The 20,797-nt window shown below is 35.0% G+C and overlaps 4 protein-coding genes across 6 annotated transcripts; 1 reads left to right on the forward strand and 3 right to left on the reverse strand.

Moving 5' to 3' along the window:
• Window positions 1–428: 428 nt before the first annotated feature.
• On the reverse strand, window positions 429–2,978 carry LOC108194110 (uncharacterized protein At2g39790, mitochondrial). The gene is made up of 2 exons (XM_017361009.2): window positions 2,752–2,978; window positions 429–1,098 (listed from the first exon to the last, which is right to left on the reverse strand). The coding sequence occupies exons 1-2, from the start codon at window positions 2,917–2,919 to the stop codon at window positions 595–597; spliced, it is 672 nt and encodes a 223-aa protein (XP_017216498.1). The 5' UTR covers window positions 2,920–2,978; the 3' UTR covers window positions 429–594.
• A 1,224-nt stretch (window positions 2,979–4,202) lies between these two features.
• Window positions 4,203–7,548, reverse strand: LOC108196469 (calnexin homolog). Its single transcript, XM_017363769.2, has 6 exons — window positions 7,314–7,548; window positions 7,134–7,203; window positions 5,069–6,198; window positions 4,896–4,967; window positions 4,679–4,792; window positions 4,203–4,591 (listed from the first exon to the last, which is right to left on the reverse strand). The coding sequence occupies exons 1-6, from the start codon at window positions 7,401–7,403 to the stop codon at window positions 4,451–4,453; spliced, it is 1,617 nt and encodes a 538-aa protein (XP_017219258.1). The 5' UTR covers window positions 7,404–7,548; the 3' UTR covers window positions 4,203–4,450.
• Window positions 7,549–8,673: 1,125 nt separating this feature from the next.
• On the reverse strand, window positions 8,674–10,711 carry LOC108194309 (uncharacterized). Its single transcript, XM_017361259.2, has 4 exons — window positions 10,573–10,711; window positions 10,303–10,439; window positions 9,193–9,480; window positions 8,674–9,093 (listed from the first exon to the last, which is right to left on the reverse strand). The coding sequence occupies exons 1-4, from the start codon at window positions 10,588–10,590 to the stop codon at window positions 9,039–9,041; spliced, it is 498 nt and encodes a 165-aa protein (XP_017216748.1). The 5' UTR covers window positions 10,591–10,711; the 3' UTR covers window positions 8,674–9,038.
• Window positions 10,712–14,606: 3,895 nt separating this feature from the next.
• Window positions 14,607–20,072, forward strand: LOC108194091 (sucrose nonfermenting 4-like protein). 3 transcript variants are annotated; one of them, XM_017360993.2, is made up of 13 exons: window positions 14,611–14,923; window positions 15,022–15,112; window positions 15,879–16,061; window positions 16,326–16,460; window positions 16,558–16,617; window positions 16,886–16,975; window positions 17,818–17,952; window positions 18,406–18,547; window positions 18,634–18,804; window positions 19,194–19,257; window positions 19,343–19,412; window positions 19,649–19,745; window positions 19,852–20,072. In XM_017360993.2, exons 1-13 carry the CDS (start codon window positions 14,856–14,858, stop codon window positions 19,941–19,943), a joined length of 1,398 nt encoding a protein of 465 aa, XP_017216482.1. In that variant the 5' UTR covers window positions 14,611–14,855; the 3' UTR covers window positions 19,944–20,072. The 3 variants fall into 3 exon arrangements, with proteins under 3 accessions (XP_063937300.1, XP_063937301.1, XP_017216482.1); XM_064081230.1 differs by lacking the exon at window positions 18,634–18,804 and having other exon boundaries at window positions 14,607–14,923; XM_064081231.1 differs by lacking the exons at window positions 18,406–18,547; window positions 18,634–18,804 and having other exon boundaries at window positions 14,608–14,923; window positions 17,818–17,887.
• The last annotated feature ends 725 nt before the right edge of the window (window positions 20,073–20,797 follow it).

Genomic DNA, 20,797 nt, shown 5'->3' on the forward strand with positions numbered 1-20,797 from the left:
GAAAAAGTGTATGTATAATATAAATATGAGAGGCCGCACAGAGAGGCAGAGAAGATGGTCAAGTATGATCAGTATTATATACTCCACTCCACTTGTGAACTTAAAGTTATTCATCAACTTAAACTTATTTGATCTTTTAGCCATCAAATATACTGTTACTATTAGAAACCAACAACTTCCGCACTAAATCTTATTTCCAGCCAATAATCTTAAAATAGTTGATACCAATATTTTTCCATCAACAATAACAATACTGTAGCCAATTAAGCAAAACATTCTAGTTGAGATCATTCGGCACTAAATATCCCTCTTTTTGTGCCAGAGTATTAAAGTGAAGATCTTAAGATACTTTGGGTGGCTGGTTTGTGTTTCCAGTGTGTTTTAGGATGTACTAAACTATCATGCAACCGAGACTAGGTTCTTTGACATTACAGGTGAAAAAACATCCCATAGCCCTGCAAAATGATGACCAAACACGTAAAATCACCCTTACAGACCAGCCTTACATAAGATAGAATAATTTTGCCGGAATAATCCTATTTATACAGGGTACTTACAAATTCATTCCACATATCAAACATAGTTATAACCGATCTAAGCTTCCTTCTTTTCGGTAATGAAAGTGCCTACTGATTTGAACCATTCCATGAGTTGCCGGTGATCCTTTACATAAAGCCAAGCTTGGAGAAATGAAAAGAGGCTTTCATTGATGCCTCGCTCTTCAAGGTAACCATGAATTGCATTCTTCATCTTATCATCAAGATCCTGGAAGGTGGGCCCATTGTATTTGGTTGGGACCATGGCAAAGCCTGAATCCTCGCTCTTGGCCCTTGTTGAAATTGATTGAATTCCTATTGCATCTGGATACAATCCACAAAGGAAAAGCAAAGAATGACTCTGACCTGGCTTAGACACATCAACATGGAGAAATAACTGGCTTGTTACATCATCTCCATCATCTTCAAAAGCAGCAATAATGTTTCTCAACCGCATTACGGATATACTGATTTCCTCGTTCCCAAAACTCCTGGTCAAAACAGGACCAGAACTTTGAAGAGACCCTTTTACAAGCTTAAATGGTGTCGGAGGGTTTACTTTCTGTGCACAAACAAAGATAAAAACTAAATATAAACTGTGGAAATTCTACTCAGTATCATATAAAAGCATTGTCAAAAAAGATTGGTCGAACTAGAAATTGACAAGAGCGCATAGCCCAAGTAAATTACATATCAGAAGAAAGTATCAATCGACTGCAATACTACGACACACTTATTCTTGAATATAGTTTAATCCCTTTACCGGCCAAGAAAATTCAGGTATAAAAGATGGGAAACACGACTGAGCTAGCAATGGTCAAATATGCAATGGGATCCTGAATCCAATAAATAGTCATCTTTAACAAATAAATAAAAGGTGATTCCACACAATCTGAGCACCAGAGAAACTAGACTAGACAAAGTTAGCTCTCACTTTGTTGCTCTGAAACTTAGCAATATGCAAGATAGCAGAAAATCAAAGACCAGGGTCAGAAAGAATCTCTATAATTTGTGTTATAGTGGGATGAATGAAAGTAAGAGTAAAATGAAATACCCTTTACTCCTTAATCAGCAGACATTTATGATTTTGTGCCTTTTCCATTCTGTAATTGACTTGTTCAAACTTCAAACTAGAGCTAAAGCACACCAATTTGTAAATGAACGCCAAATCTTCCAAACCTTATATTAATAAATTTGGCACAACCAATTCTTTTCGGTCTTCAGTTGTTTCAGAAGAAAGTATCAATAGACTGCAACACTGAAATACTAAAACATGTTTGATTCCCATATATAGTTTGATCTCTTTACCGGCCAAGAAAATTCAGGTATATTAGATTGGTGGCACAAGTAAGCTAGAAATGGGGTCTCCGATAATGAGTCATCTTCAACCAATAAAAAAGGTGATGCCATATACTCTGAATAAAAACATACCTAGAAAAGTTAGCATCAGTTTTCTGATTTCTCACATTTTCACTCTGAAACTAGGCAATATGCAAAACAGCAGAATGTCCGCTAGACAAAATTATAAACGCAGTACAAAATCATAGTTATTTGGAATCAAAAAAAGTTAATGTGTTGGCCGTTGGGTTCAACGGTTTATAACTATGATTTGTTCAAAGAATGTATTTTCATTTAAGTTGGAGTAAAATGCAAATTGGTGGTTGAACTTTATCCATTTTTACAGTTTAGTGGACAGACTTTCAAATTTACAAATGGGTGGCTAGCCATTATTTTTATGTTTCAAAGAAATGGCTAAGTTCCTGAGGGAAAAAACGAATTTTTTATTCTAGAAAAATTGGCCATGAGCCGCCTTTTTAATGAATTAAAACAATATATGGCCACCCTATTACAAATTCGAAATTCAGGCCACCAAAATGAAAAAATGGATAAAGTTCGGCCACCAATTTATACTTTACTCTTTAAGTTAAGTTATGCCGACACATTATCTACCTGAGAATCATCAATGATTCAACTGGAACTTAGTTCCCCGGAGCTCTAAATTACCTAACTAGCTATAAAATTGCGAAACAAACGAGACCATAGTGTCTAACTTAAACTAATTGAAAATACAACCTACATAAACCCCACTTAAACCCTGAACATTTTAAAAAACACCAAAAAAATCATGTAAAAAATAACATAAAATTCAGTATCCTAATATGAAGCCAATATACACACAAAAAGTATATATAGACTAGAGGGGGCAGAGTAATACAGGGGGAGGAGTCATTTTGGAGACTTCGAAATAGTGTTCTTTGAGTGACTGGAGAATCATGGAGTTGACTGCCGACGAAACATTCGCCGTTGACTTTGTCGACGCCGGACGGGATGCTAAGATGCGCCATGGCTGTAAAATAGCTTTCATCCCTGCTCTCTTCCACATTCTACAAGCCTTTACTTTGAATCTATGATGCAGACGCACAGTGTTTTCTTCGGGTCACTACTATAATGTACTTTTGGGCCTGTTTTTCTCATTTCAAGAATAATAAGCCCACTATGCTGTTTTGTTGTTTGGGCTTATAACTTCTCCCTTTTTACATTTCTGCTGGATTTATCCCGATCTTGTTGGCCCTTTATGTGAAGCGTGTGCCTTTATATATGGGCTTGGTTTTCTGTTTCAATATTGTGTCTCAGTATTAATGAAAAATGGTACTCAAAATTATTCTCAGAAATTCTCTCGAAAATAAATTTTTGAGTCCAATTTTAGTTGTTAATTTTGATAAATTTCACTCATTAATATTTTTATATATAATAAACATAAGAAAGATAATTTGATTGTTCATTATAATATAATTAAAATAATTATATATAAATTACTTTTTATACTTTCGATATTCTAAATGAAATATAAGTAGGTTCTGTAATTGGAATATAATTTCTATTTATTTTATAAAATGAGATTTTTATATAAGATATAATTTTTTTTTTCTGAAAAATAGGATATAATTCTTATTATATAATTCATAACCACTTTTAGAATATTCTTATTGTAAAATTCATAGTTAATTTTTCTACTTATATTAATATTAATATGATTTATAAAAAATAAACTTACATCATACAAATTATTAAAATAAATATGATTTTTTAAAAAATATCATGACACGACCATAAACTAATATTAATAATAATGAGAATGTACCGAGGTATGTCACGTGATCTCATTATTATTGGCGATCAGACCTCGACATAACATTTGAAAGAGAAAATTGAGATTTTTTTACATAACATTTGAAAGAGAAAATTGGGATTTTTTTTTCGAGTACCTCCGCATTTTTTCTTCGAGTACCTCGCATTTTTCATGTAAAAAATCACTCAAATAATCAGTCATTTATCGCATCATTCGGGAAAAAAGTTTAGAATATATATCCTTGCTCATTAATATATCAGGGAAATCTCTAAAATGATTACTTTGAGATTCTTCCCAATTAATCTCTTGATAAAAGGTGTAAGCAAAGCTTCAAAAGCAAAGTCTCTTCTCTGCACTATATATCTGTGTCCGAACTTGAGCATAGTCTATTATTAGTCAGCCACGGCCATGGTCTCTCGCAATCAAAGCCATATAAACCCCTGTTAGCCAGCAACAAGCAACTTTTTGCACGAAATTTTACAACAATCGTTATTCCATGCAGAGCTAGTACAATAAGATACCGTCGAGCTCATCCATACCACGAAGTTCTCTTTTTGAATTATGGTTCAAAGGCAGCATAGTTAAAGAGATGGAACCGACTGCTAATCGGATCCTCTTAGATAAAATCTCATTTACATTGTCATACACACTTGACAGGTAAAAACTCACTGCATATCCATAATCAAGGCAAAAATTAGTACTGGCAATACTATCAAAACCTAGACGAGTCTAACAAAAGCCAAACTAATGACCACTTCAAAAGGGCATCAGATTCTCATCCATTCTAATCATCACGCCTGGTCCTCCTACGAGGTGCTGCTGTTGTGTCCTCGTTCCGTTCTTTCTCCTCGCTACTATCTCCCCCATTGTTTGAGGCCTCGGTTACTTCTTCCTTCTTAGGTTCCACTCTGACCTTCGGCGTTGCCTGTAATCATGTACAAGTTGCCTGACAGTGAGAAATCTCCAAATTAAATAGGAGCACTAAGCTATCATAGAAAATTTATAAACTCACAGGTTTCTTTCCGCCGAATAGAAGTTTAATCAGAGCAGTGAAAATAACTACGACGATGGATACAAGTACACCAATTGTAATGTTTGGTTGCTTTTCTGCTTTTTCAATGAGATCCTGCAAGACAAAGTTTAGTAGCAATATGTTAGTAGACAGACAATTTCAGGTATTTTCAAAAAGGTGAACAGTGGTAAAAAATAAGATTTGCACGGGCCCTTACCAAAATCTTAAATTTGTGATTCTGCAAGAAAGGAATGTCTGCAATCTTGTAGAGTTGGTCAAATACCACCTTCTGCAATGTAATACATTATATAGTGAATATATAATGAATAAGCCACGAGAAACTACACCTAAAGGAAAAAAGAAAAGCAAAACCCCAAATAGATTAATTACCTGAAAACCTTTCAGACTATCTGAAAGACTGCTTGTTTCCTCCTCGGCCTTCTGTTTCGCTTTCTCTACATCAAACTTTGGCTTCCATGTGGTCTGTCTGTATGATTCTGCAACCTTTTCGTCACTTGCTATCAATATATTATCAAACAATATACCATCTTGCATTGTCCAAATTTCAATGCCAATAGCAGCAATAGGCTCAAAAGCTGGTTTATCGAGCTCAAAGTATGCAGGGTTTGAAATTTGCTGAGGCTTCCATATACCCTTATAGTTGGGGTTGTCTATAAGAGGTGCGTGCCATTTTCCCTTGTAAGCTGGATTTCTCTTCATTGGTCTCTTCCACTCCCCACATCCAGGTGCATCCTCACACTTGGGGTTTTCAATCTTGGGAGCCTCCCATTCACCATCTTCTTCATCATCCCAGTCCTCAGGTTTCGATGCCTCTGGGTCTTCAATTTCTTCAGGCTCGTCATCTAGCCATCCTTCAGGTTTGACAGCTTCAGCATCTTCAATCTCCAAAGGTGCATCTTCATCCCAATCATCTGGCTTTGTTGCCTCAGGGTCGGGAATTTTCGCTCTCTCGTCCCAGTCTGTAGGTTTCTTGTCATCTGGATCAGGAATTGTCTTTGCTGGGATTAGGGCTGGATCAAAATCTTCTGAAGACAAGAAATTGACCTTCTTCTTCTCTTCCCCATCAACCAAGATTCGTAATTCATTGTCAGGCTTCAAAATTGCAGTGTACACATGGGTTAATTTGTCGGACGGCACGGATGGTGGGAACTTAACATGATGCTCAACAAACTCTCCAGTCTTGGGGTTTTTATGCTTCAAAATGAAATGGACCTTGTTTGTAACTCCACATTTGTCAGGGCCAAACATAATAGAGTAAGGAGATTCATTGTCAAATCCTTTGGGTACCCAACCGGCCTCCTGAGGTCGAAGAAACTTCAGATATGCACCACCACACTCTAGGCCATTCTGCAGACGTGTTTCAAACTGGAGAACAATAGTTCCGTCATTGAGTTTCACAGGTTCATCAAGCTCCTTGACAATTGCATATTTCCTTGCCTTCTCGCTGACAAGAAGTCCGTAATCATCATGTCCCTCACTTTTGGAGTGTTTCCATACACCTAAATAACCAAAAGAGAACATGAGTTCCAGAAAAACTTTAGAGCTACTGAATTATCACATAAATAAATCAGCAATCAGCTCAACATGAAAAGTTTTTTTTAGGCAGTACTAGAAGTAGAAGTAGATAAAAAATTTAGCTTAACTGAGTCAGCATTTTCATAATGAGGGCCTAGCACACATTAAAACATGTTAGATTAAGATCCTTAAGAAACATCACTCAGAAATGGGTTAACATATAGCAAGTACAAATTTCTTAGCAAGTGTTATCTTGGGTTGCCCTGTCTAGATACTACCATTCCCAGTAAATTAATGTGCAGAATGTGATAACTATTCATCTATTATCTATTATCTATTTCCATAAAGAGGAAAAGAAAAAACCTAAAGAATGTAAAAGAGAGCAAAGTTTTCCGGTACTCACAATCTTTACATAGACCCAAACATAATGTCGCCAATTTAACCAAATTCATCAGGCATTTCAAAATTCACCATAATATAGAAGCTTTACAGATATGCGAGATCGAGTCAAAACACAAAATAAATGCTAAGCACAATAGTTTCATGAAACTACTCCACGACAATGTAAATGATTGGAAATTTTCAATTCTATTTGGAATTGTGTAATGTCCAATCACCACAATTCAGAACTGTTCAGCTTAAATTGTCACTAAATCGCAAAATTCACGAAACACCTTCAGTTTCCCCATAGCAAGTAACAAGCAGTCAAGTACAATGAGGCCGGTCCAACCCAAAGATCATTGCATTAATCTATCAACATCTCATCAGAAATCTCAATGTAATAGTTATAATTCAATTGAATATATTCATATATACCATCAATCAACTTTACTAATCTACATAATTATCCAGAACAAATCAGCTAATAACAATCATTTTAAAAATTCAAAAAAATTACAAAATCAGCTCCATATATTACCTTGATATTCATCTTTCTCCGAAGCGATCCACCGTCCCGAAAAATCTTCATCAAACGACTCATAAAATATCTACAATAACAACAATTTCATAAAAATAGTTCAGATCCACACACATACAACTAAACGAATAAATTCCAAAATAATCGAAATTATAAATTTATCGATATTACGAAACATACCGGATCAGTAGAAGCGAATAGCTGAAAGGCAAATGAGGAGATTATTAGCAAGAAAACAAAGGGGATGATCCTCCGTTTAGCTTCTTCCATGTGCGATTCGATTTATTCAATAATGAATAAACCTCCTATAAATTTATAAATTGATCTAGAGAGAGAGTAGAGCTCTAGAGAGAGGGTGAGTGAGGTCTGATAATCAGGAGTATCAGTTTGATTTGTTATTTATGCATGTATGTATGTATAATTAATAAATGATTAAAATATATACGTATCCTTCCGTTGTTTCCACCAATTATATCGCTTGCCACGTGACAAGGGCCAATCAAATGCTTCCACGTACAGAAATCTCCGTGGCGCGTGTGTAATTTTGGTGAGATCCTTTGTTGGGGAAGACTGTTTCGATATGGCCTATTTAACTTTGACTGATCCAAATATTTTATTTACTTTTTTCTATCGATAAAAGTCAATCGTGAATTTTAAAACAAAAATGGTTTTTCTCCGGTAATATGCAAAAATTAATATACCTCCTTGTATGACATGTTAACCATTTTCCGAGTAGCACTCAGTAAATATTTTTGTTAAATACTTCATCCGTCTCAATTTATAGATCTTTTTCTGCAAAAAACACATATATTAAGAAAATAGTTGGTTAGATATAATTTTATCTCATTTATCATTAATTACTATGATAAGGGAGAATATAGTTGAGTTTCAGAAAAAATCACAATAAATATAGAGATAAATTTGTATTGAATGAAGAGAATGAGACGGAGTGATACTTCTTCGCGGTGTACACGTAGGCGTAACATCTATTTTAATACTTTTCTAAAATTATAATTTGGTTTTGAGACTATTTTTATTAAAATATCAAAATACATATGAAATAGTAAATTTATAAAATTAAATGGGACCGATTTAATGAGTTCCGGTTACATTTGACTCTGACTAATAAACCATTACACCATCGTGTTCCTTTGTTAAGTGAATATCTAATTTCTTCATAAACTCTGACAGTGTTATAATGATTTTTTTCACAAATAGGATATGTTGCTTGTGAAAAGAAAGAAAGAAATAGGAAATACTAAAATGCAACATCATATATTTGTACTTGATAGTAAATGCTAGGGAATTTATTAAAATAATATGTTTTATCTAAAAATTTACAATTTTACTCTATATTGAAATAATTTGAGAAAATATTATATGCGACTAGAAGAATTATTTTTGTAATTTGTAATAATCAAATATAGTCTAAATCAACTTTTTCTTGAAAAAAATTGGAATTGTTATCGATTACAATAAATTGATTTTGATTGTATATTGGTCTGTGCAACAGGCCCAATTGAAAATTTGAAAATTGTGCTCAACGTAAATGAAACAACATTTTGCTTAGCAGGGAACGTTAACATACCAGCGCTTAAAGAGAACAACTAAAAAAAGCGTTTGGAGAACAAATACACTGCTCGACTTCTATATCGAATGATAAAAACGCTAAAGGCACAATCAAACCCTGCAAGGCACTACAACAATATACAAATACAAAGCTCTTCTTCCTATTTATTAAATCTCAAGTTAGTACCAAAAACAAATGGATTCATCATCCATGCTTCTATACCACTCAAGGAGAGAGCTAGCAGCTGAGCAGAGTACAACACCACATTTTTGTGCTCTATTTGCTATACGGACTATCGACTCAGGGCAGATTGCTGTTGGCTTAAACACTAGAGATTAGTGAGCCTTTGGATCAATTCCAACCGATTTCAGTGTCTCGGCTCTTGGCCTCCTGCAGCATTTACAAATCAAACAAATTAAAAACAATTCAAATTCTACTTGCATTGCCCCCATCTAATTTAATTATTCGAGAATAGAGGGTTACGCATACTTTGCGTAGACGTCGTCACGGATAGGATCGGGCATGTTGTGGTGAGGAAGATCATAGTCTTGAACATGAGCAATTTTCCTGAAAAAAGATTTGTTCACGAAGCGATCAGCTAACTCCAGCTGCTGATCCGGATCATCGACCTCAGGCAATGATTCTCTTCTGGATTTCTTCACATACACGCCTGGAGCCCGGCCTATTTGCTGTGTCACCGTATGCGCACCAAAACCAGCTGCCACCAGTATCAACCCTACTGCCACGTACACGGGGACCCACTCTCCCTTGCTCCTCCTGCTCATTACGCCATTATCAAATAATAATGCAACATTTACTTTGCTACAAAAGTTCGAAAACATATTTATTCTGTCTCGTTTCACACGACCCAAAGAGGGTTATTATAAATACGGTTTTCCTAGTGTGTGCGCATGGGCACATGCTAAACGCGAAATTTTATAAATTTGACCTATTTTTATTTGCTCCTATATCTTAATAATGATGGACCCCCGTATATACAACTATCACACCAATCAAAATTTCTCAAACATATAAAATTCCGCTATGAGCATACACTAGACAAACCCTTATATATATGGTAGTAGGAGACGTCTGTGTTAAATCGTCAAAAAATATACTCCCTCCCTCCGTACCATTATACTCCCTCCATCCTATTTTAAATGTCCTGCTTTGACTTTCAACAGTCAAATTGACTAATTTTTGACCAAGCATAAAGCACAAATTAGTTATTATTTTAGAAAACTAAAAATTACATTTTATAGTGTATTGTATGTATTTTGTAATGACATAATTTTTTTTGTTTTTAAAATTTATATTATATGTGTAAATCTCGGTCAAAATTTGATCAATTTGATCATTCAAAAGTCAAACATGACACTTAAAATGGGATGGAGGGAGTACCATTTTACATGAATCACTTTTCTTTTTTGAGTATCTCAAAAATAAAAATTTCCCCTTTATCACATTTATTTAGGATTATTACGATCAGGCATTCACAAATTTAACATCCACTAATTTTTTTTATATGATTAAAATAAAGTCAAACATTCAATTCTTAAAGACGATAGTATATAGACTAATGCATATGTGGGTACATACTTTACTGTTCTTGGATTATTGGCGGACTGATGAGCAGATAAAGTCTGTGGGCTGCGTTTGGGCGTGGTGGATGTGGCAAATGTAGAGCTTGGGCTTCCTCCCATCCTAAGACGACCCATAACTGATTTCAAATTACTCTGTTTCATCACACAATAAACCAGTAAATCATATATATCCTGCACCATACAATAGCCAAATACTAATCGAAATATTAAAAATTTTGATCGGTCGATCAATATTTAAACGAACGTAAAAGCTTTGCAAACTCACCGGAGATCTGAAAGCCATTGATGAAACTGAGAACGGCAGTTACAGTGTTGCAGAAACGAATTCAGATAAGTATTTTTTTTTAGATGATAAGATTGGATATGAATTTTTGGAGATCGACAAGAGGTTCTATTTAGTTTTCTCTTATAAAGAGAAAAAAGGTGGTGTACAGACTACAGGGACTGAGAAACTTCAAGAGAACTCATACGTGGCATAATATGCTGCCTGCACGTTTGCCTCGAAGCCTCTTGAAGCTACACGTACTACTGTTGGGTGGGCCCCTGCTCAACATCTCGAACTCTGCACTAATTATCTTATCCATAACATTGTCGCCGTTGTTTCACCATATATAATGCGTCCAATTTTACCATTTTCTTTTACAAGAAGAGATATTCTTATCGGAAAGAAAATTAAAATATAGGATGTATACGCAAGGAAATTGGCAGGCAATTTCATGTTTTTCAAAGTATTTATAACTTTTTTTTTTCTGAATAAAAATTTATCATTAAACTTTTTCAAAAAAACTTTAAAAATAAATTATAAAATCATATTTTATATAGAAGTCGAGACATGCCCGGGAAAAAACACGAGATGGAAGAGAAAAGACGAGGTGTGTTTGGACTTGGGATGTGTTGTGGACGTTGAGTAATGAGTAGTGCGATATTATGTCAAGAGCGGGAATAGTGATTAGTTGTTGGGAGTCCGTTGGAATAGAATCTAGAATCAACTATAAAGTTCATAAGCTGATAGGTAGAAAGTACCTTGTGTTTTGATAGAGTTATTAACCAAAAAACCCAATCAACTTGTCAAATTTTTGCCAAAAAACCTTTGAACTTCTGTTTTCTTCAACAACTCCAATAAACTTATTAAAAATATAAAAGTAAATACAAAATAAACCATGGTTAAATCTACCAATCTGACTTATGTATCTTTCACTGATTTGTATCTTTTAATACACGTGTGTGCCACATAGCGCCTAGTCATTAATATGAATAATTTATAATATGATATTTGTTAGTTTAGATTTAAACAATAAAATAAAAACAAGTGAAGATGTGTGATATTGGCAAATTATTGTAAAGGCTGAGGTTGATGTTCGAAATAAATTAACGGGGTTATCGTTTTCACATAATCAGAGGGTGTGTGAAAATATTAACAGATGGAGTGTTATTTCAGACGTCGTTCAATACAAAATTAAGGAGATGGAACAACTTTTCATGTTTTCCTGAGTTCACAGGTTTGGTTGGGGTGTTACACTTAGGGGTGGCAATATTGGACCCGACCCAACAACCTGACACGAATTCGACCTGTAAAATACGAATTCGGGTTGGAGTTTTTCGGGTTCGGGTCGAATTCGGGTTGACCCAAATCAACCCGAAAAAAAGGGGTCATTTTCGGGTTGAATTCGGGTTACCCGAAATTACCCGAAAATTAATATATAATATAAATATTATATATATTTATATAAAATAAATATATTTATATTATTTTTTTAATATTTATTACTTAAATTTAATAAAAATTATTTAATTTAATATAAATTAATTTATTTGAATTAAAATTATATTTATTTATTATTTAAAAAATATATTTACTAATAAATAGTATATTTCGGGTCGGGTTCGGGTTACCCGCGGGTAGTGCGGGTCGAGTTCGGGTTGGGTATTCTGACCCATTAAAATTTCGGGTCGGGTCGGGTGTGGGTTTGTTTGGAGTTGCTCGGGACTATTGATTGGACAGAGTATATGGTTGAATATTTGTTTGTATTTGGTGTATTGTTGTGCTAAGTGGTTAAAATATGTCTTACTGAATTCAGGGTTCCCATTCTACTACTTGATGTGCTGCAAGGCTGCACCTGAAACTTGGTTAATTGTTTATGCTCGAGTAGCTAAGTAAAAATTTCACACGTTAATATACATCATAAGATACATATTTTCTACACAGAAAATCAACCACGTAGAAATGAGGTAGATGAAATGCCTGGCCCGAGCCTTCAGTCAGAATAACTATGACGACAGAGCAATTCTCAGTCTGTTAATTGTTTGAATGAGAGCATGGTACTTCAGTGTCTTAATGAGCGGCTGATGAACCATCTTAAATCTGATTTTAGTGGTGCTGATATATTTTTCAGTTATTTTTTTGATTAATTGTAATCAATTTGCCACATAATATGTGATGATCATGGTTAGTACACATCAGCTATAAGTAACTCTAGTTAAATGCTTTTCAAAGATTTAGAAAAGTTTATTGGGGTTATTGGTGAAAAAAAGTTTAAAGGTTTTTTGGCAAAAAAATGACAAGTTAGTTGGGTTTTTTGGTTAATAGCTCGTTTTGATACAAATCTCTCGGTTCTTGTTTGTAGAACTGTTCTATTCTTCCTCCCTTTCTTGTATTCCCACTGTTCTTAGTGGAATTCTACGTTTTATCGTTACATATTACTGCAGAGTTGGGCTGGATAAGCCCAGAAACATTGTGGGCTTTTCAACTGAATAATTCCCCCGGGGTGGGTGGGTTGGTAGCTCGTAAAGGGGGGTGGGGATAACCTGAAATTTATATTCGGTAAGTTTGGTTTGTTCGATTATTTTGATAAATAATTGAAACTATCAAATTAATAGAAAATAGTTTTTCTATTTTTCTTATATGTCACTTTTGACTTGGGCACGTAACTTTAGGTGGATTGAACGGATGGTAAAAATTATTATTTTTAAATAATTTTTTTGTGAATTAATATTTTGATTACATATTTTTATTCAGAAAAAAATAATTTAAAAATAATACTTTTAACTACCGAGTCAAATTACTTAAAAGTGTGTGCCAAAAATCAAACGTCATATATTAAAAAACAAAAGGAGTACTAATACTGAATAAATAACCAATATTTTCGGTTTAATCATCAAATCAAAATATTTTGTTATATTTTACTAATCGAACTAAATGCTCGTCCTAAGGGTTTGTCCTTTTTCGAGTAAATCGAGGGGCTTCCACCGGTTCTCTCCGGTGGGAAGCCCCAACCTTCTCCCAACCTCTTTATTATCTATTTTTACTCTCGTTAATTTCTTTTCAATAAAACCCAATTTTTTGGGTGTTTGTGTGTCTCTCCTCTTGGAGTGTGTGGTTGTGTCTCTCCTTTTGGAGTGTTTGTTATGTCTTTGTTTAGTCATGATTGGGTTGATTTCGTGTTGGATCAGTTGAAAACGAGTTTAATGATATTTTTGGTGATCTATAAAAACTGTATCGAATCTGAGACGGTGGTGATTATTGCAAGAGCTCACCTTTCACAATCAAAGATTGTTCATCATTTACGGGTTTACACTTTCGGCATGTCTATAGCTAGTATCCGGCATGTAGATAGCTTGGGGTGCCTTCGGCAAGTCTATAGTTGGTATCCGGCATGTAGATAGCTGTGGTGCCATTTCTCCAATCTCGATTTATGCGATTGGTGTTTCTGAACATTGGGCTATCAATAGTTTTTATGTGATATGGTCAATTACGATGTTACTGTTTCCAGAGATTTTGGTGCAATTTGGATCGCTTGGGATGTCTTTGATTTCGTTTCTTAGCTTCAAGAATTATTGAATTCTATCTATTAAACGATCAGGAAACAAATCATCTGATTGTTTTTAGCATGCTATTTGTTTTGCCACCTGGTTATATCGACAGTTGGGGGGTTTGTCCCGACTGTATTATATTCAAGTTAATGAAATCTTCTTGCATTTGTCAAAAAAAAAATATGCTCGTCCTAATATAAAGAATGAAAAAATATAGTGAGGGGAATAGAAAACAAAAAAGCCAAACGCCACTCGGAAATGGTGGGCATTCAGCCGGCAGAAGGGAAACAAGGTTTTGCTTTTATTACCAGCCCTCACAGCTTTGTTGAGGCATGTTTGGCGTAGTACTTATAAAACTGTTTGTTACTCTCAAAAATATCAATATGAAATCAAGAAAATTAACAAACTTTACCCCGAGGAAATCTTAACATTTTTTTATTAATTTAAATTGTAAATTTTAGAATGTAAAATAACTATTAATAATAGAATCACGAGCTACTCTTGAGCGGAAACAAACAAGGCATTACTACAAACTCAGACACTCCTGCAGTACTTTATTATCCTAGGTTCTTTCACCTGGATGAGTACATCCAATCACTAGATTTAAAAGTACACCTAGCTGTCAGCTGTCTCCCAGACACAAAATACTAGGATTATATAAACACAGACCACTAAGCATATATAAACACAAGTGAACTAAGTGTGTAATAATTGGGGAAGAATCTATCTCCATCCAGGATGGTTCAAATTCAGTTCTTATGGTGCTATGGAGGTGCCCAAGTCTTCCTCTACGATTCTTTTAGCGGGTATGTATGTAAATTCATATCTTTCTCTCTACTTATTCATATGTTTTTATAAATTTGTGTGTATAATTTAAGTAATATTTGAATTTTGATGATTTCAGGTGGAGTGAGGCAGTGCCCATGAGTGCGGTAGTGGGTGGTTCATCCACCATTTTTAGTGCATTTCGTGATCTTCCTCCTGGTCGTCATCAGGTTTTCCTATTTATAAATTGTGTTGTATTAGATGATCAATTTGCATGAGGTTTAATATGTTTAAATTACTCCTTGTAGATAAAATTAGGTGAGATCTTGATACAGATTTTAGTGTGTTCTGTGGCTATTTATACAATTTGATAGTTATGTGGAATGGTTTAAACCCCTGTTTCTGCAAAGGTTTCAGTTCAATCTTTTGTGACCGCAACGGCATGATTCCCAGAAAAACTGTGGAAATAAGATGGTTGTTAAAACTGGAAATATACGACAATGAGAATTTAGGCATGTTTGTTGAAAGAATTATGCTTTCCCAAGCATTATGGAAAAATTTGATTAATTGAACAATTTGAGATAACAATAGCGTCTACACATTATAGGGTGTGATTTGGTACTTTAAGGTGAGCGCGTGTGAAAGGATTTTGGTTTTCTCTTCATACTTCTGATGCTCAAATATGCTAAAGTTTGCGTCTTTTCATGGTAATTGTAGACTAACTTCTTTTGTTATGTGAACATAGAAAGTCACTACTAATATTTACATGTTTATTGTAAGTGTACACTCATGATTGTGGTCATGAATCCAAGCCAAAGAAACTGAAGTTAAACTACACTGTATGTAATTATTTATTCTTTGTAGATTTTGGTCAGTTGTTATAGGTCTAAACTATGATTGATTACTAACAAGCTCAGACAGGTGCCTACCTATCCAATTTTGGTTAACCGGTGAAGTGCATCAGGAAGATTTACGGACATTCTATATATGTTTCAGTTCAAATTCTTGGTTGACAATGTGTGGCGCGTTGATGATCGACTGTGTTGTTGTCAAGATAATGCATATGGAACTATTAGCAATTGTATTATGGTAACAGAACAAGGGCTTGTCAATCCAATTGTAGAATCCTTTAGCCCGGCTATTGTCATAGAGAATGAGGTCCCACAGCCTATGACAATGGTAACTCTTGCTTGCTCTCCCTCCCTCCCCCCTCCCCACCTCTCTCTCCCTCCCCCTCTCTCTCTCTGCGTGTCTCGGTCCACAGCTTGAAATTTGGGTTATAGTTGCTAATGAATGGTTGGCCTGTTGGTTTTGTGTCTTCATTTCCACACAGATAACCACGGTTCCAATCTTTATAACTTCACTCACTCTTCCATATTAAAAACTGCATGACACTTTCTCAAGCATTGACTTACACTATTCATTAATTACCATGCGGATCAGGCTTCAACATCAGGTGCTATACAACAACGGCCAGTTTTGTCGTTGCCAGCTAGTGACGTGGATGCTACTCGCCTTCATCTGTCGATGCATATGTCATCGTACACAACATATGACCTGCTACCTGAATCAAACGAGGTTTGAACACTTCCTTTCTTTTTCTTCTTTTAATCTCGTTCTTTCTCTTAGCACATAGGCTGTTTTTAATACTATTTTACGACATTTTGGTACTTAGGTCATTGCTTTGGATGTCAATCTGGACGTGGAAGAGGCCTTCTCTGTCATGTACAGAAAGGTTAAATATGTTTGGGCATTCTGTATGTATTTAGATATAAATATAATGCACAACTAGAAGTTACACTTACACATTAGTAACCCCTATGTTTTAATAAGTATGCATCAGTATCACCTCCTTACATATAAAATGTGTGTCAATGTTGTTCATGCTCACATGCCGTTTCATGTTCAGGATATGGTCAATATTATAATTTTGCTCGGGCAATTAGATTTCCCAAAATGTATTCTCAGAATTCACCCCTTTGTTCTTTTCTTTTTTTACTTAGGGCCTTGCTGTTCTGCCTCTCTGGGATGCACCAAGCAGAAGAATTTCAGGGATGCTAACTGCTTCCGACTTCATTTATGTTTTGCTGAAGGTATTTCTACAAGGAAGCTACTTCATTTTTTACCAAGAAAAAAAGAGTTTTTATTCATGCTTCAGTGGCTTATAACATGAACTCATGAAGTTTTACTCGTGCCTGTCACCAAAAGCGAAGGCATGCACTTGATAAGTAATCAAACTTAATTTTTCAATTGATAAATTATATTGATCTTCATATAAATGCCTCATCTAATTTTGAATCCTTAGTTCCCAGCACTACCTTATCTGTTCTCCTTACCTATTATGCAAACATCTTATATTTACTCTTGGAGCTTTTAGTGATGATTTAGCAAAAAGTAACCTGGCTATCAGTCTTATCTACTGTACTGTGAAATACTCTGAACAGAGTAAAACAAACCAATTTGTGATTCCACCAGTATGATGAATGACGTATGTATCTGGATACTTTAGCTGCCTCGCCATATCTGTTTAGCGCAATCACAGAAAAACTGGAATGTTGATCATGTATATATTTTTTTAATTCTAACATCTAATCAACCAATATCTATGCAACTCAGACTCAGGACCAGAGTGCTGGACACTGCACGTATCACACACCCTGTCCTAATTTTGGACACGAGTATTGGGACATTATATACTTTAGTACTGAAAAGGTGTACTAAATGGATCTCCTGCAGTATATTTGTCGTGTTCATGTTCCGGATATGGATAAGACAGCTGAAACCGAATAGTCGGAGTAACCTAGACCAATGTGAAATATAATCTTCATTGACACTTTCTAGGATTCTTTATTTATACATTTAAGTATAAAACTTTTGAGATACTTTCGAAGGTTCTCTTAGAAATATATAAAAATCTGCTTCCCACTTTTTCCAGATTCATCAGAGCCGGGCAGTTCTTACAAATGTAATGCTCAATATGTGCACAATTTCTGCTCTGAAAGAAGGTAAACTCGAATTTCGTAGAGAAGGGGCAGGTTCTTCATCATTAACATACAGATCTTTGATCCAAGTATGTCATTCTTTCTATCAGACAGACATCAAGTAGTTATACTTGTCCTTTATGCCTTTATGGTGTGACTTTCTTATTATTTTCAGCATTTTAAAATCATCTCCATTGGAGTAAGCATATTCATCATTCACACATCCTATATTTTGAAAATAAAACACATTAACTATAGTATTTCATCTCCAGCAAGAAGTTGTATATCTACCTCATGCATTTGGCAGATTAATAGGAAGTGTTTTGTATTAGTTGGAAAATGACATGTTCTTTTCCCCATCTTTGCATCTGATTATCGCATGCACTTCGAGATGGGAGCTGTGATGCGTGTGAGGAAGCCAAAAATAACATCCCCTCAGACATGCTCTAAGATTTAGTAGTGTCTATACAATTTTACGGTAAAATATGTCCAGAGCTATGTTCATCAAATCTTCTCAGTTTTCCCTTCCTTTGTAATAATAGGCTGGCCCTGATGAGTCCCTCCAAGATCTTGCTCGTAGAATCGTGGAATATAGGATATCTGCAGTTCCAATCCTGGATACCATGGAAGATGGATCATGTCCAAAGCTCTTACATATAGCATGCCTTGCTGGAATATTGAAACGTGGGTTTTGTCCTGCTATTTTATGACTCTTCACCTGGAGTGAATGCCTTCTAATGAAAACTTTTTATTATATGGTAAATAATTAGATATATGCATGCACCTGGGACACCCACCTGAATATCTGCCACTCCTTCAACAATCAATTGGTAGCCTTAGGCTAGGTACCTGGAGAATAGATGGAGATTCAAGTGGTCCTCGGCTGTTAACACTATGTCCCAGTGAACTTCTTGGTTATGCACTTCATTTGTTTATAGAAGGTGCACACTCAGTTTCATTCTATTTGAGCAACATGACTTCACTGCTGAAACATATATCTACAAGAAAACCGTAAAACAAGTGAAACTCCACCTCCCCCCTCCCTCACTCCCTCCTATTTGTTCTTTCTTTCTTTATTATTCATCTACGATAGGACAACATCATGGTATTATCTGAGTCACAACAAAATGGTCTGCATCAGCTAGTATAGAGCTCCACCATCTATTATTAATAACTGGTGAATATAACTGCTTCATTAGTATGAAGCATTGGAAATCGTATTCCTTTGTTACCAAATTTATGCACTTATATAACATTTTTATCTCCAGAAAGTATGATGTATTATTCATTTTTATAGATTAATATTGATTTTTCTCTTTTCCCTTACCAGCACAAATAAGTGCTGTACCGATTGTTGATGACAAAGGTGCCTTTTTAAATATTTTCGCTAGGAGGTAATCAATATTTACATTTTAAAGCATTAGTACAGATAAATTAAATATGCTAGGCTCACAAGACATATCTAATTTCTTTTATCAGCGATATCACTTCATTGACCAACGGCAGTGTGCATGCACAAATTCAGCTGGATCAGAGGACAATAGCTGAAGTGAGGCCTGATTGATCAATTTATATTATGTTTGTAAACTTTTTCATCGCATTAAACAGGGACTTCCATTTTATTGTTGAAATGTCAGATGTACTATATTGTCTTTTATTTGGATTAGAGAGAGTTCGTCAAATTGTGTGGTCATCAAATGTCACATTCGTGCTTTCGTAGTTTCTTTCATGTTTTCTCTATTTCTTTCTATTGGTCTTAATCCTCAGTCTTTAACCCGAATTCAGGCTCTTGCGCTGGTGGATGGGGGAGCAGTCAATAGATTTCAGCTTTGTGAGCCCTCTGATTCCTTACATAAAGTGATGGAGCTTCTGTCAGATCCTGGTATGTGAAGATACTTGGTTCGGCCATAGGCCCATATATTTATATATGTATGAGCATTTGAAAACTATTTGATGTTGTCATCTGGTCCATTTCCTTGGTGTTGCAGTGGTGCGGCGCGTTATAGTCATAAATTCTGGTAACAAACATGTGGAAGGCATCATAACTTTAAGAGATGTGTTTACTTTTTTGCTGAGCTAAAATCTTGTAAATTTTGCCACCGCCATTTACATTTCATCATACAGTATGTCATTTGTACAACAAATATATTCCATTACATATGTCGACACCAGTATCTAGCTATACATCATTTTGTTCTGTTTGAGAAAACTAGTAAGTTACTACAACGTAAAATTTGGATTGTATTAAGAGCAATGCACTCGGTAACTTTTGCAAGTGCCTGGAAGAAGGTTAAGTTATAGAAATAGCCCTGTTTTGTTGGTCTTCCGTATTAGTTGGAGATATGACTAAATCTCCATCCCCAGAACCAAAAGGCCCCTTGCCTTGGAGCTTGTTCATCCTGAGCCAGGACCAAACCCTCCATGAGATTCATCATGGTGATACAAGGGCCTTCCAAAAGTGGAACTGGTATTAGAAGGGTCTCCGATTTGATTTAGTATCGATGGATCTCAAGAAAAAAAAAAGAATTGCTTCAATATTGATGAATCCCGAAAAGAGAATTGATGTAGTAGGATGAGAAATTATGACTCGGAGATTATAAATCTTAAATAATTTCTTTGTTTTCTTGAAATGATCACAATTTTATGAGATTAGATTATAATCATCTCTTTTATTCAATTCTGAGTTAAATCTGATATCTGACTAACACAGAGAATAATGTTCTCTCTCAAATTTTATCATGTTTATCATGCAGCTGTATTTGAAGTTGGCCTTTACTAAAAGCAAGTACATAAGTGTGACATCATTAATAATAATGATATAAAAGTTAACTTCTGACCTTTAGCCTCAATATGTTGTCACTTGCCAATGTAAACAAATTTTGGCAGAAATTGATCCGTTTTTCATTCGCTTAGAAAAAAAATAAAAATCAATCA

Source organism: Daucus carota, chromosome 7, assembly GCF_001625215.2.
Source record: "Daucus carota subsp. sativus chromosome 7, DH1 v3.0, whole genome shotgun sequence".
Lineage (NCBI taxonomy): Eukaryota > Viridiplantae > Streptophyta > Magnoliopsida > Apiales > Apiaceae > Daucus > Daucus carota.

Excerpts from the sequence above, each read along its gene's own strand:
- LOC108194110 (XM_017361009.2), bottom strand. The coding sequence starts at position 2,919 with ATGTGGAAGAGAGCAGGGATGAAAGCTATTTTACAGCCATGGCGCATC. Across the intron at positions 1,099-2,751 it reads CCAAAATGACTCCTCCCCCT|AAAGTAAACCCTCCGACACC; the intron begins GTATTACTCTGC and ends GTTTGTGCACAG.
- LOC108196469 (XM_017363769.2), bottom strand. The coding sequence starts at position 7,403 with ATGGAAGAAGCTAAACGGAGGATCATCCCCTTTGTTTTCTTGCTAATA. Across the intron at positions 6,199-7,133 it reads GGAGAAAGATGAATATCAAG|GTGTATGGAAACACTCCAAA; the intron begins GTAATATATGGA and ends TTGGTTATTTAG. Across the intron at positions 4,793-4,895 it reads ATCACAAATTTAAGATTTTG|GATCTCATTGAAAAAGCAGA; the intron begins GTAAGGGCCCGT and ends TTTGTCTTGCAG.
- LOC108194309 (XM_017361259.2), bottom strand. Across the intron at positions 9,481-10,302 it reads AATAATCCAAGAACAGTAAA|GAGGAGCAAGGGAGAGTGGG; the intron begins GTATGTACCCAC and ends CGTAATGAGCAG. Across the intron at positions 9,094-9,192 it reads CGTGACGACGTCTACGCAAA|GAGGCCAAGAGCCGAGACAC; the intron begins GTATGCGTAACC and ends TAAATGCTGCAG.
- LOC108194091 (XM_017360993.2), top strand. The coding sequence starts at position 14,856 with ATGGTTCAAATTCAGTTCTTATGGTGCTATGGAGGTGCCCAAGTCTTC. Across the intron at positions 17,953-18,405 it reads CATACAGATCTTTGATCCAA|GCTGGCCCTGATGAGTCCCT; the intron begins GTATGTCATTCT and ends TTGTAATAATAG. Across the intron at positions 18,548-18,633 it reads CCTTGCTGGAATATTGAAAC|ATATATGCATGCACCTGGGA; the intron begins GTGGGTTTTGTC and ends GTAAATAATTAG.